The 15,065-nt window shown below is 38.3% G+C and overlaps 1 protein-coding gene across 3 annotated transcripts in view; it reads left to right on the top strand.

Moving 5' to 3' along the window:
- Window positions 1-15,065, top strand: part of XPNPEP3 (X-prolyl aminopeptidase 3) — a 73,250-nt gene that overhangs the window by 22,942 nt on the left and 35,243 nt on the right. For all 3 annotated transcript variants that reach the window (XM_055329289.1, XM_055329288.1, XM_055329291.1), the window contains exons 3-4: window positions 5,283-5,690; window positions 8,188-8,390. In XM_055329289.1, coding sequence (XP_055185264.1) covers window positions 5,283-5,690; window positions 8,188-8,390 — 611 coding nt within the window. The remainder of the gene's footprint in view (window positions 1-5,282; window positions 5,691-8,187; window positions 8,391-15,065) is intronic.

Genomic DNA, 15,065 nt, shown 5'->3' with positions numbered 1-15,065 from the left:
AGTCGTTTGCTTTTTTAAATGTGAAATTTACATATGAATTGCACAGATCTTAAATGCGCATTTCAGTGAGTTTTGACAAACATTAATGTCAACGTAACCCACACACCTCATTCAAGGTATAGAACATTTTCATCACCCCAGAAAATCTTCTCCCCTCCAGTCGGTCCCTGCCTCCATCCTAGCCATTGTTCCACTCGCTATCAACATGGATTGTTTTGCCTGGTCTTGGAATGGTGTACAGTATGTACCCTTTCTGTCAGACTTGTTTTGCCCAATATATGCAAATAAAATCTATTTGGAGTATTTTTTATTGTTTATTTGGTCATTTCATTTTTTTCAGAGAGGTCTATGTTTTACTTATAAAGGAAACATTAATTTTTTTTACCCCCATTCTCCAGCTACACAGTAACAGATCAGTTTTTTTTTTCTTTTTTTTTTTTTTAATTTTTATTTACTTAGGATAGTCACAGAGAGAGAGAGAGAGGCAGAGACACAGGCAGAGGGAGAAGCAGGCTCCATGCACCGGGAGCCCGATGTGGAATTTGATCCCGGGTCTCCAGGATCGCACCCTGGGCCAAAGGCAGGCGCCAAACTGCTGCGCCACCCAGGGATCCCCAGATCAGTTTATAAACTACTTGAAGACAATAAAAACTACCTAATATCAAACAATTCATTTTAAGGACACTGGTTCAAAATGAGACCATGTTAAAATCCTTTTTTAAAAAAAATATTTATTCATAAGAGACACAGAAAGAGGCAGAGACATAGGCAGAGACAGAAGCAGGCTCCACGTGGGGAGCCCAAGGTGGGACCCCATCCTGGGACTCCAGGATCATGCCCTGCACCGAAGGCAGTCGCTCGACAGCTGAGCCACCTAGGCGTCCCCCATGTTAAAATCCTAATCTAGTTATTTTTGGGAAATAATTGAAATACATACCTAAAAAAAAAGAAATACATACCTAGATTGTAGCTGAAACTTGCATCTTTCCGTCCATTTTCAGCCTTTATAAAACTTTCCTGTATGGGTTTTCTGCTTGGCTGATTAAATATGAAGACCATTTTTCTTATTCTCTTGAGAGGTCCAATCCTCAATGTCCTGGAAGAGCTTTTCCTCCTCGCTGTAGAGTCTCAGAATTGATTGTGAGACTTTGCTATCTGCAGAGTCCACGTTGTGACATGTAAGCATTTGATTGGTAAAAAGCTTGTTAGAATAGCCCCTCTGTCCTTAATTGTTTCCACATGATAAAATACTAACTTTGTTCCTTATCACATTACAATTTGATGAAGTTACCAGAATGTCTGTTCAGATATAGTTATATCACAAGAAATTCAGGCCAGATTGACCATTACAATGGTTGGTTTTATGATCAAAGCCCATAACAACTGCCAGGTTTACCTCTAGGGTTAAAGTTCATTGCTTTATAACATCTTTTTTATTTCCTCCTTCAAATGATAAGAAAAGATGTCTGTTTTCCTTGGATAATTTTTTGTCATGACCAAAGATTTCTTTGTTATTTTGAGATTTCAGAAGTTTAGAAGCATTTAGTTAATGATCATTCCATAGTGTTGGTGATTCATAAGCTTGGGAAAATGTAGACACTGTTTTATGTGTTTCTCATGTAATCATTTCTATGAAATTGGATTCAGGAGGGAGAGGAATACCTTGAAGGCAGTAAAAGATAGTTTTCCAATCATGTTTTGATATCCAAATAATTGTATCTTTTTACAGAAGTTACTTTCCAGTATATCTCTATATATGCTTTGTTATTAATGAGAGCAAGAGAGAACACATAGATTACGGTCATTAAAATTGTGAATTTTATTTCTCGAAATTATAAAAAAATACAGAATAAATTGACTTTTAATTAAGTTTTATTACATGGACTGTAGCTGTGGAGAAACCAAAAGCAAAGCACAGGAAAGGGAGAAAGAAGACAAAAAGGACAGGTTGAATAATCCATCAATTATGACCACCCTCTGCTTTTATGAAAGAGTACTGTTTGGGTGCACTGGAAAAGTTCCAATGTTGAGTAACAGTGGCAGGCTTAACATGAATAATTATCAAGGAGATAAATAGTTAAGCTTTTCCTGGGCTCTGGTACAAAGTTCAGTATTCTGCCCATGAGCCCTAGACTCTTAGCCAGCTCAATCTGGGAGAAAAAAGAAATGCTATGTAAACTCTTCTAGAAGTGACTCTGTTGGCTTTTATTTCTTACCAACTTTATCAACAAAACTGTAGATTTTTTTCTATTATAGATAATTAAAAGTTAATATTTTGTTGAATGCAAACAGAATTTGCTAAAGAGAGAAACTATGCAAATAAAATAAAATAATAAAAAATTAAATTAAATTAAATTAAATTAAATTAAATTAAATTAAATTAAATTTAAAAAATGGCAGCCTGAGTGGCTCAGTGGTTTAGCGCCGCCTTCAGCCCCGGGCATGATCCTGGAGACCCGGGATCAAGTCTCACGTCAGGTTCCCTGCATGGAGCCTGCTTCTCTCTGCCTGTGTCTCTGCCTCTCTCTTTCTGTCTGTGTCTCTGATGAATAAATAAATAAAATTTTGAAAAAAGAGAGAGAGAAACTATGCATAGGTAAAACAACTAGACTATTCTAAAGCAGTCATAAACTGGGTTAATAAAAACTCACGAGAGACACACAGAGAGGCAGAGACACAGGTAGAGGGAGAAGCAGGCTCCATGCAGGAAGCCCGACGTGGGACCCGATCCCAGAACTCCAGGATCACTCCCAGAGTCAAAGGCAGACACTCAACTGCTGAGCCACCCAGGCATCCCTAAATTGTACATTTAAATGGGTGGTTGTACAGTATGTAAATAATATCTCAAGCTCTCTTTTAAAAAATTGATCAGATAAATTAGAATTACCTGTTATAGAGCATTAAAATCTATTGGAGAAGGGTACCTAGGTGGCTCAGTAGGTTAAGTGTCTGCCTTTGGCTCAGGTCATGATCCTGGAGTCTTGGGATCGAGGTCCACATCGATCAGGCTCCCTGCTCAGTGGAGAGTCAGCTTCTCCTTCTTCCTCTAATAACCCTCCCCTCTCTCCTGCTTTTTCTCAATCTCTCTTGCTCTCAATAAATAAAATCTTTTTTTTTAATCTACTTAAGAATTTGAATTTGATCTAATGGACAGCAAAGAACCATTGTGTAGGTTATGAGTATGGAATGGACTGCTCATGATTTCTCTCCTTTATCTTTTCTCTTTAGTTGGGATTTTAATTATGAGAGTATATACTCATTGAAACAAAATTCAAATAATATTTTTAAAACACCTTAAAAAGGGACACATGGATGGCTCAGTCGATTAAGCACCTGACTCTTGATTTCAGCTCAGGTCATGATCTCAGGGTTGTGAGATTGAGCTCTGCGCTGAGCTCTGCATTTGGGCTTTGTGCTGGGCATGGAGCCTGCTTAAGATTCTCTACCTCTTCCATTGCCCCCCCAGCCCCCCCGCTGCTGCATGTTTTCTCTGAAGAAAGAGAAAGGAAGACAGAAAGAAAGTTAAAAAGAAAATCTCAGTCTTAATCCCCATAGATTACCACTATTTAAATTTGGGATTCTAAAAATAAATAAATAAAAATTAATAAAATTGGGATTCTTTTCCAATTCTTTTTTCTCCTTTTTTAGTTTTTAACATAATGAGATCATATTATTCATCTTGTACTGTAACTTCTTCATATAGCCGTATTTCATGGCTATCTTCCCATACTTACATGTGGAGACTGGCTACTACAGGGAATAATAATAGTAATCCACATCATGGAGTCAATGTAAAGATTAAATGAATTGATGCCTGTACGTAATTAGAATAGTACCAGACACATGGAAAGCATTCAATAAGCATTAGGTGGTGTTTTACTATTATTGCTAAATGTAGGCTGAGGGATACAGCTTTCATGAGTGATTGTTTTAATAGTTCTTTTGCTTTGCAACTGAAGTGAAAGCACATGTAAATTCCATTTCAGAGGGAAAGCATTCACCCAGCCACCACTGGGCTAGCAATTAGGCAGTCTGCTGGGTACTAATATTGAGAATTAAATATAACACTTCATAACAGGTTCCTAACAAGAGTTTTGTGGGTGGGCTTAAGGAAATCAGACACTCTTGAAATGTATGTCAAAAGTTTGTGTGTGCCTATATGCAGTTTAGTAAACAATCCATAGCTTTTATTCTTTTTATTTTATTTTATTTTATTTATTTATTTTTTAGCTTTTATTCTTTTTAAAGATTTACTTATTTTAAAGAGAGTGTGTGCTCACCCAAGCAAGGGAGGAGCAGAAGGAGAGGTAGAGAAGCAGACTCCTGCTGAGCACCGAGCCCCATGACCCTAAGATCTTGACCTGAGCCCAAATCAAGAGTCAGAAGCTTAACCAAGGAGCCACCCAGGTGCCCTTGAATCCATAGCTTGTAAAGATTCTCTAGGTGATCTTCGTTCCTTAAGAACCACTTGCTTTGGGGCACCTGGGTGATTCCGTTGGTTAAACATTTGCCTTCTACTCAAGTCACGATCCCAGGATCTTCAGATCGAGCCCCAGGTCAGGCTCCCCGCTCAGCAGGGAGTCTGCTTCTCCCGCTGCCTCTGTCACTCCCCCTGCTTGTGCTCCATCACTCACTCTTCTCTCTTTCAAATAAATAAAATCCTATCTTTTTTTAAAAGATAGAAAGGTATTATTATGCACTGGAAATTCAGAAGGAGATTCTAGCTCTTGAAATTGGGGGAAACTTTTTGACCTTAAACTATTGAAAACTTTACATCATTTAACAAGTATTTATCAAATGCCCACAATATTCCAGTTGTTATTCTAGGCTCTGGGAATAAAACATTGAACAAACAGACAAAAATCTATGTCCTCATGGAGCTTACATTCTTTTGGGAAAGTCACACACAGATAATATGATCCTTCTCCTCACCTTTTATGTTTATACCTCAGGTCAACCTTAATTATATGCCTAAGAATGCCTTCCACATAATAATGTTCAATAAATATTTGATTGAATGAGTAAAAGAATGAAAGAGCTCCTAAAGGATCATGATCTTGGTCTTCCAGCAGGACCACATTTTAACTATCATTTCTTCCAAAATTTTTATAGTGGAATAGAAAATTTGAAACCTGGGTCATCTCCATACTTCCCCATGTGCTGAAGAGGTTTGTCATAAATTGAAGAAATGAACTTGGGTGTCTCTGTTTAATAATAACCTACCTTTAAAGTACTTTGGCACTGTATAAATGCAAAGCATCACTGTTATTTGTCATTTCTAGGTGAGGTGACGCCAGGACTATCTCAAGTGGAATATGCACTTCGCAGGCACAAACTAATGTCTCTGATCCACAAGGAAACACAAGACCAGAGTGGGACAGACCAGACAGTGGTTCTGCTGTCCAACCCTACATATTACATGAGCAATGATATCCCCTATACTTTCCACCAAGACAACAATTTTCTGTACCTGTGTGGATTCCAGGAGCCTGATAGCATTCTGGTCCTTCAAAGCCTCCCTGGCAAGCAGTTACCAGCACATAAGGCCATGCTTTTTGTGCCTCGGAGAGATCCTAGTCGAGAACTTTGGGATGGCCCACGATCTGGCACTGATGGAGCAATAGCTTTAACGGGAGTAGATGAAGCCTATACGCTGGAAGAATTTCAACATCTTGTACCAAAAATGAAAGGTAACAAATAGGAACAGAAGTCAAATCATAGGACAGATTTGGAATTAGCCCTTCCTTGCCTACATAGACAAAGTTCTTAATTTTCTAAAATGATTAGCTCGTAGTTCCTTGAGCACCATGAAAGGAACATAAATCTTTTCCACAAGACTAAGATTTCATTTATTCAGCTGCCAAGTCTTTGTTAAATTATTCATTCACAGAGACTATCAACCCTCCTAGTTTAAAATCCCAGAAAAAGAATTTCTTCTTAATGTGGAGGATGAGCATGTGTCACTCTTCAAGATTACTGATCAGTCCATTGACTTGACCACTGCTTATATTACTTCTGCCAACTCTTCAAAAAGAAACACTGTTCTCAAAGAATGATTGATGCATCACCAGTGTCAAAATTACCTGGTGACACATATTAGAATTACAAATGTATAATAGATACTGGAAATGTAAAATCTTAGGCCCCCACTCCATAACTACTAGATCAGAATCTGACTTCTAATAGGATTCTCAGGTGGTTCATATAGTGCACAGTTGAGTCCATGCCCCTCAAAAGAGTCACTTTCTCTACTTTTATTCTGTTAAAATTATAATCATAATTATGGGATTCCTTTTCTGGAACTTTGCAGAACCTATGCTATGTTATAAATTATCTTTAGTGATTCTTGTAAATCTACAACTCTTGAAAGCAATTTATTTTTTGAAGCGTCCAAAAGTCACTTAAATTTGGTAAATAAGATAGATGATCAAGTTGGAAAGTACTAATTTTAGACAAAATAGCATATGGTTATAAAATTATAGTGTGATTTTCTTATATGGTTTATAAACCATTTCTCAAGTCAGTTTCTAAAAGAGAATTCCAAAATTATTTCCAGTGATCATGGGATTTATTGGACTTGTTTCCTGCAAAGACTGCTTTGCAAGAAAATACTTACTTGAATATGAAGTTCCAGTATGTTTGAAAATGGTTTTCATTGCTTTATGCAAGTATTTTCTATTTTACAGAGATAATTATCTCAGCTAAATTAGTGGAACTTTTTTATAACTTCAAAGTCTTCATAAATGTAGGACACAGAATCATTTTCCTTTTTAGCTTTTTGATTTTTTGAATTAGTTGCTAGCTGTCCTATTCGACAGTGTAAATTTCATCAACTCAGTATTGTTAAATGAAACCTTACCCCGAATTTATATCTCAAAAGACTTCTAATTCACCATTCTTAATGTTACTAGTTACTAGATAAAAGTAGCAGGCAAAGGAAAAGATTCATGAAGTCATATTTATTTAAATAAGTTTAAAAACCCAAAAAAGTAGGGATATGATTTCATACACTGAGAACAGGTAGTAGAGGTGGTTTCACTGTTTTAAAAGTACAATTAAATTTCTGTTAAAAATAAGATTAATGTTTGATTGTAATATACATTTAAAACTGTGTTTATTTTAAAATGAAAATATTTAGGACGTCGTATCACTAATATATAGCCAATCAAAATTTGTAGAATTTGTAGGACTTTTCCCCTCTTCTGTCCCAAATACTTTGTTTTGTTTTTTTTTAAGATTTTATTTATTCATTCATGAGAGACACCCAGAGAGAGGTAGAAGGAGAAACAGGCTCCATGCAAGGAGCCGGATGTGGGACTCGATCCTGGGACTCCAGGATCACACCCTGGGCCAAAGGCAGGAGCTAAAACACTGAGCCACCCAGGTGTCCCTGTCCCAAATACTTTGTATAAAACACAACAACCCCTTAGACTTCAGTTGTTGGGAAGGTTGCTTATAGGCCATGTCAGGAAAAAAGAAAGGGATGAATGGAAACCAGCTGTAAGTGGGAACATCTTCGTCATGAGCCTTCACATAAGTGTTATATCTCAGACACATATAGACCAGTTCCTTGGGTCTCTAGATTTAAAAGGAGAACTGTAGTTGTCTAATGAGAATATATAGCAGATGGGAAAGGAAAAGGGTTCCCGTTAAGTGTGGATTAGCACACACTATCCACTAGAGTGTTTCCATAGCCATGAAGAGTTCTCCTAAATGAGATGAAAGCCTCTTTTCACTAACACAGATTGGGAAGAAAGGGAATACTTTTAACCAGGAGGTCATGATCTGAGTACTTTTTTCTGTCCTCCTGTATTCATTTATTCAACAATCCCTCTAGTTCAGTTATGATGTGGAGTTCTTTAATACTTAACAAATGATGAATGAGATCTAAGCTGGAGAAAAAGCTTTAGTCCCATCATCTACCATCTTTATAAGGAACACTGAAGTTTGGGGGCAGAAAAGCTCTATATTTGGTGTCAGAATATATTGCCATTTGCAGGGAGTACCTTTCCAGTGATATATGATCAAACCCTTCAGTTGCTTCAATCCTGAGAGAGTTTTTGTTCAACCCTCCAGAGTTCTATGCCACAGGTTTTATAGTTTTGACTCTTGCTCAAGTCATTATGACAGTTGGCGTTTCTTGTTTTTGTTTTATTTTAAATTTATTTTTTTGCTGCTCATTTTAAGATGAGACAAATATGGTCTGGTATGACTGGATGAGGCCCTCTCATGCACAGCTTCACTCTGACTACATGCAGCAGCTGACTGAGGTCAAAGCCAGGAGCAAGAATAAAGTTCGGGCTGTCCAGCAGCTGATACAGCGTCTCCGGCTGATTAAATCTCCTGCAGAAATTGAGCGAATGCAGATTGCTGGGAAACTAACTTCACAGGTATGGTTCCTACCAAAAAAGTATTTTCCAAATTAAAAAACTGAAGTTATTAGGGTACTTGGTCAGTACCTTGCAAGGCAAGATAAATCTGCCTTCTTGAATCTTTCACCCGTGGTTTTAGTTGTCTCTCCTTGGAACAACATAAATTAATTCATTGTATTTTCTTTATGATAACTAAAATCATGGCAGCTAAACACACTTTGATTTCTTTTTTTTTTTTAATTTTTATTTATTTATGATAGTCACACACACACACACACAGAGAGAGAGAGAGAGAGAGAGAGGCAGAGACACAGGCAGAGGGAGAAGCAGGCTCCATGCACCGGGAGCCCGACATGGGATTCGATCCCGGGTCTCCAGGATCACGCCCTGGGCCAAAGGCAGGCGCCAAACCGCTGCGCCACCCAGGGATCCCCACAGTTTGATTTCTAAAGAAGACTCAGGACCCAAAACGATAGGGCTTACAAAGCTTAATTTATTCTAGGAAACAGATAACAGTACAGCAACAGCTTTAAAGGAAGAATATCTTTCACTGTCAAAGGCTGTCTCACAGAAAGGGTACAGAGAAGCCAGGTTCAGGCCCTTGTCCTCCCTCAGTAAGGGTGGCAGGATGCATTTTCTCTCATGGATAAGGAGCACAGATAGATGTACACACAGAATGCCTTGGAGCCAGGGAACCCAAAACGAAATCTCAGCTAGGAATTTTGCCTATTTGGTCATATTGGCATATTCCTGCTGTACAATAGCAAAACCCTTCAGAGAACTCACAGTGAGACAAGTACAAACCATTAATCTCATAAGACTAATTTGCCATTTTTAGCCATTTTTAAGTATGCAGTTCATTGGCATTAAATACATTCCCATTGTTGTCAATCACCACCACTGTATATCTCCAGAACTTTCTCATGGCCTCCTGTTGAAACTGTACCCATGGCACACCTGGATGGCTCAGTGTTTAAGCATCTGTCTTCTGCTCAGAGTGTGATCCGGGGATCAACTCCTACATCAGGCCCCCTGCGGGGAGCCTGCTTCTCCCTCTGCCTCTCTCTCTGTATCTCTCATGAATAAATAAATAAAATCTTTAAAAAAACAACAACAAAACTATTGTATACAAAACCATTGTACACAAAACTATTGTATACAAAACTATTTTGTATATAAAACTATTTTGTATATTGCACATTAGACAATAACTTCCCATTTCGCCTTCCCTCTAACCCCTGGTGACCACCATTTTATTTTCTGTCTCTATAATTTGACTATTTTATTTTATTTTATTTTTTAAGATTTTATTTGTTCATGAGAGAGACAGAGAGGGAGAGGCAGAGACATAGGCAGAGGGAGAAGTAGGCTCCCCCACAGAGAGCCCAATGCAGGACTCGATCCCTGAACCCCAGGATCACAACCTGAGCCAAAGGCATACGCTCAAACTGCTGAGCCCACCCAGGTGCCCCTAATTTGACTACTGTAGGCACCTCATATAAGTACAGTCATACAGTATATGTTCCTTTATTTCTGATTTGTTTCATCAAGCAAAATGTCTCCAGGATTCAACATGCTGTGATATATATCAGAATTTCCTTTCTTTTTAAGGCTGAATAATATGCCATTTTCTGTATATGCATCATTTTATTTATCTGTTCAATTGTTGACAGGACATTTGGGTTGTTCCTATGGTTTTGATTTGCATTTTCCTAATGGTTAGTGATGTTGAGCATCTTTTCATATGTTTATTGCCCTCACAACATCTTTAATGAGTATGTTTCATGCTGTGCCTTGACCAAAGTCAGTGCCATGCAAGAATTCAGCAAAACAGCTCAAGCTAATTTCAGGAATTAACCCTCACAGAGCAGTCCACTCCCATAACCCACTGTCCACTCTTTTTTCTAATAAAACTGTAATCCCTAGTGTGGTATCTTTACTTGCCTTATAATATCTCATAATCAGATAGATAATCAAAATCCATATGCAGAATCCAAACATTTACAGTATCCAGTGTGGGGTTGGTATGCATTTAAACAGGTAGCTGAACCACCCATTAATACTTTCCCATGTTTTTGTAACTGTATAATACTTTTGCTTCTTGGATCTATAAGTGTCCATTCTTTATGGTATATATCTACTAAATTATTAATCTATCGTGAATCATCTCTAAATACTTCTCAGACTAGTTTGTCTCCAAAGGGATAATGTCCTGAGATAGCTTTAATTCAGTCTCCCTCTGTATTTGATCATTAATATCAGTATTATCCTCAGGTTTTTAGTATCTACAATATTAATTTTACTTATGCCTCCATGTTATATATACCATATAGTGGTATTATTGTAGTTACAGTATAAATCATGGTGTAGGTGCACCTTCGTGGCTCAGTTGGTTAAGCATCTGCCTCTTGGTTTCAGATCAGGTCATGATCTCGGGGTGTGAGATTGAGCTCCATTCCAGAACTATTTAAGGTTCTCTCCCTCTCCCTCTGCCCCTTCTGCTCCACATTCATGCATGCATGCACGTGCTCTCTCTCTCTTCCTCTCTCTTTCTCAAAAAAAAATCATGGCATAATTATTTTTTTTAAAGAATTTATTGGAAAAAAAAAGAATTTATTGGGACACCTGAGTGGCTCAGTGGTTGAGCATCTATCTGCCTTTGGCTCAGGTTTTGATCCTAGAGTCCCGGGATCGAGTCCCACATCAGGCTCCCCTATAGGGAGCCTCTGCCTCTCTCTCTCCCTCTGCCTATGTCTCTGCCTCTCTCTCTGTTTCTCTCATGAATAAATAAATAAAATCTTTGTTTTAAAAAAAAATGTATTTGAGAGAGAGAAGATCACAACTTGATCCAAAGTCAGATGCTCAGCTGACTGAGCCACTCAAGTGCCCCTGCAATCTTATCTTTTCTTAAATACAATGTATTATTTCTCATAGGAATATAGATGAGAGGCCATATCTCTGTTTTTTCAGGATTTAAAACATCTTGAGAACATAACTAAATTCCTTCTCTAAGGTTACATGGTTTGACAAATATAGTTTCCAGTAAGAAGAAACCTGCAGCAGAACCCATTAATTTACTACAGGAAGCACTCTAGTCCTGTTTAAAATCTGTCCAGTACAGGGGTGTGATCTCACAACCCTGATATCATGATCTGAGCTAAAATCAGGAGTTGGATGCTTAATCAACTGAGCCACCCAGGCACGTCCTTAATAGGTCTTTTCTAGCAGCATGTCTTTACTCATTAAAAACAAATATGCTTGGGTAACAGTCTGTTGAGTATCTGACTCTTGGTTTATGCTAGGATCCTGATCTCATGGGTTGTTGGATCAAACTGTGTCCTCAGCAGTGAGTCCGCTTGAGCGATTCTCTCCCTCTGCACCCTTCCCATGCCCCACCCTCTGCGAGCATGAGCACTTTTTCTCTCTCTCAAAATAAATAAGTAAATCTTTAAAAAAACAACAATAAATCTGCCTGCCCAAATACTCCTAAGCAGCAACTAATTCCACTAAAGCTCTTATTTCATATGGGCCAACAGCAGAAATGTCATTGATTACTAACTGCTTTTCTTCAATTAGGAAGTACATTTGGTACTTCAAAAGTGTTAATTCCCCAGGCTTAGATCACATGAGTAGTAGTCACTCCTACATAGACTTTGGTTTGAGTGCTTTGAGGCACTTCCCATAACCAAACAAATTTTAGAATTCTTAGGAATGTGGGCCCACCAAGTTGTACCTAGATCTTATCCTATATCAGTGATTCAAGTGTCCCAGTTGTTCCTCTTTCTCATGCCTTTTCACCCACAAAAACAGGGCAAATTGCTATTTTTACATATATAATAGTAATTTGACAGAAGGGATATGCAGTAGATAATATTCTACCATCATATTGTGAACCTTTTTAAAAATCTATTTGTTTATTTTTTAAAGATTTATTTTATTCATGAGAGAGACAGAGATATAGGTAGAGGGAGAAGCAGGCTCTCCATGGGGAGCCCAATGTGGAACTTGATCCTGGGACTCCGGGATCATGCTCTGAGCTGGAGGCAACTGCTCAACCACTGAGCCACCTAGGTGTCCCTGTTTGTTTATTTATTGAAAGATTTTATTTGAGAGCACGAGCAAGGAGGAAGGAGCCAAGGTAGACAAAGAAACTGACTCCATGCTGAGCAGGGAATCCCACATGGGGCTCCATCCCAGGACCTTGGGATCATGACCTGAACCAAAGTCAGCCACTTAACCCACTGAGCCACCCAGGCACCCCTCTTTTAAAACCATCATCGTGATTAACAGTATATGATGTTAATTTAGATTTTTAGTCAATGTTTTTCAAATTCAAACTGCTAAACCATTTTCCACAAGTAGCTCCTTCCATTTCCATCCTGTGAAATGCGAATCAAAAAGCACTAACATTTTTGCATATAATCATAGAGCTCCCATTTCTTCATCCATTTGGAGGACATAGGTCACTCTGGGAAGTGTATTAATTAGGTTAACTATTGTTCAGCTCTCTTTTTGGCTCTTCAAGAAAGGAGACTTTATCAGAGTCCTTTGCTCCAGTGGGCTTCTGAGTCAAAGCTAAAAAAAAAAAATATTCTTTTGCTGTAAGCATCTCTTTAGGCACCAAAATTATGGTAGATTTTCCCTCTTGCGGTACTCATTTATTGACTCCCTCCCCCTCAGCAACAGTCTGGCCTTTATTCCTTCTTTCATCACTAATTTTAACCCACACCTTTGCCCCTACAGTAGAATTTTCTGGTTAGTCCTTTGCCAATAATAGGGGGATAGATTGCATATGTACAGAAAAATGGGACTGTACTGTTGGCAACCAAGGTAATTTTTATTTGAGCTTTAGTGGGGACCAGTAGTCTCGTTTAGTGCATTGCTGCCTGGCTTGAGTTCCTCCATGTCCATTCATTTCATGGACCTTCATTGCCATTTCAAGAGAACGAATTAGGCTGTTAATGTATTTATTCCAATTACCTTCAAACCTTGGCATTGAATTTCTTTGGTAAGCATCATTATGGCTTGCCTTGTTTTGTCCTCAGAATTTCCATAGAGATTTCCAAAGAGCAGTGGCCCCACAAGTGGAGATCTTTTACCATCCAGTTCTTTATGGCTCACTTGTTAGACCGATTGCAAGGCAGTTGGCAGCAGCCTAGGATGAGTATTTACCTAAATAGCAAGACTTCTATTTGTATCTAATTCTATCACAGGTAAGAATATAATTCAGCTCAGTGGACCAACTTGTTATTATTACCTTCTTCCATGAGGATTTTACTTTCTGCTGGACTCAGAGCACCTCTTTTCAGTCTTTTTTTCAGAATGACTCTTAATTCTGAAACTACCTTCTGTAAACCAGACCAATTGCCTGGCATCCATGGGGCAGTTGGTCGAAAGAAGAGTCTCAAAGAAAAAGACTCATAAATATGAGTCTATCCCATCTGCTAGTAGTATGCTTTATATAGTGCATTTCCATTTTATGATGAAACCTCTTTGGACATTGCCCTTCTTATTGGAATGTTTTTCTGACATCAGCAATGATATGATGTATTTCAGGACTTAATTTGCTCTTATAAGTCTTTTAGGTATTAGGGCTATCTCAGTAAATGCCCCAAAATAAATCCGCAATTGTCTTTCAAAAGACATAGAGTGGAAAATAGCATCTAATAATATCTTAGCCCCAAAGCCCAGAGGTCATCTTGGGGTAGAGATTATGGCTTTTTTGGAAATTCCAGTAGGTATTAGCAGTGGCTGACACTTTATAATATTATTTCAGCATTAGGATCATATTGTCCTAACATGATAGCTTAAGCCATAGCCTTTTGCAGTTCTAAGAAAATTTTTTTGTTAAGGCCTTTTCCATTGTGATTTTATAAATTGGAGCCAAGAACATCCCGAAATGAAGTATAGTTTTCCTAAAAGTCAAATATGTAGAGTAGGTATTGTTCAACCTCTTTAGTCTGAGGGTCAGGGAGTGATAACAATTTATTCCTAGTGGTCTGTAATATGTCTTAGATTGCTTCAACCCATGTAATCTCTCCAAATTCCATAGTCTCTGTGGGGCCCTGGATTTCTAGCAAGGTTAGTCAATCATCCACAATCAGTCATAGGACTTATGACCTTAGTAAAGTCGCGTTTAACTTGATTTACAATTTCAGATAAAAATAATCTTGGGGCACCTGGGTGGCTCAGTCAGTTAAGCATCTGACTCTTAATCTCAACTCAGGACTTGATCTCCTGGTTGTGAGTTTAAGCTCTGCACTGGGCTCCATGCTGGGCTTGGAGCCTACTTTAAAAAAGAAAAGAAAATCATAATACCATCAATATATTATATTGTCCAACTATATTAGATCCCAGTCTTGGCTTATCAGATTGTGACAATATTCAGAAGAGTTTTCATATTTTTGAAGTAATATTATATATTGGAAACCATTCCACGTGAATGCAAATTGTTATAGACTCTCACTGGTGATTAATAACTAGAAAATTGCATTAGCTGGATCAATAGAAAATACCAATCACCTTTAGCTTGTATGTGTTGGATAGTGTGTACTATACTAGAGACAGCTGAGGGGCAGCCCAAGTGGCTTAGCGGTTTAATGCCACCTTCGGCCCAGGGCCTGATCCTGGAGACCTGGGATCGAGTCCCACGTCAGGCTCCCTGCATGGAGCCTGCTTCTCCCTCTGCCTTTG

The sequence above is a fragment of the Nyctereutes procyonoides genome, unplaced genomic scaffold (assembly GCF_905146905.1).
Source record: "Nyctereutes procyonoides isolate TBG_1078 unplaced genomic scaffold, NYPRO_anot_genome, whole genome shotgun sequence".
Classification (NCBI taxonomy): domain Eukaryota; kingdom Metazoa; phylum Chordata; class Mammalia; order Carnivora; family Canidae; genus Nyctereutes; species Nyctereutes procyonoides.
Note: the sequence above shows the minus strand (reverse complement) of the source record. Positions and strands in the feature narration are given on the sequence as shown.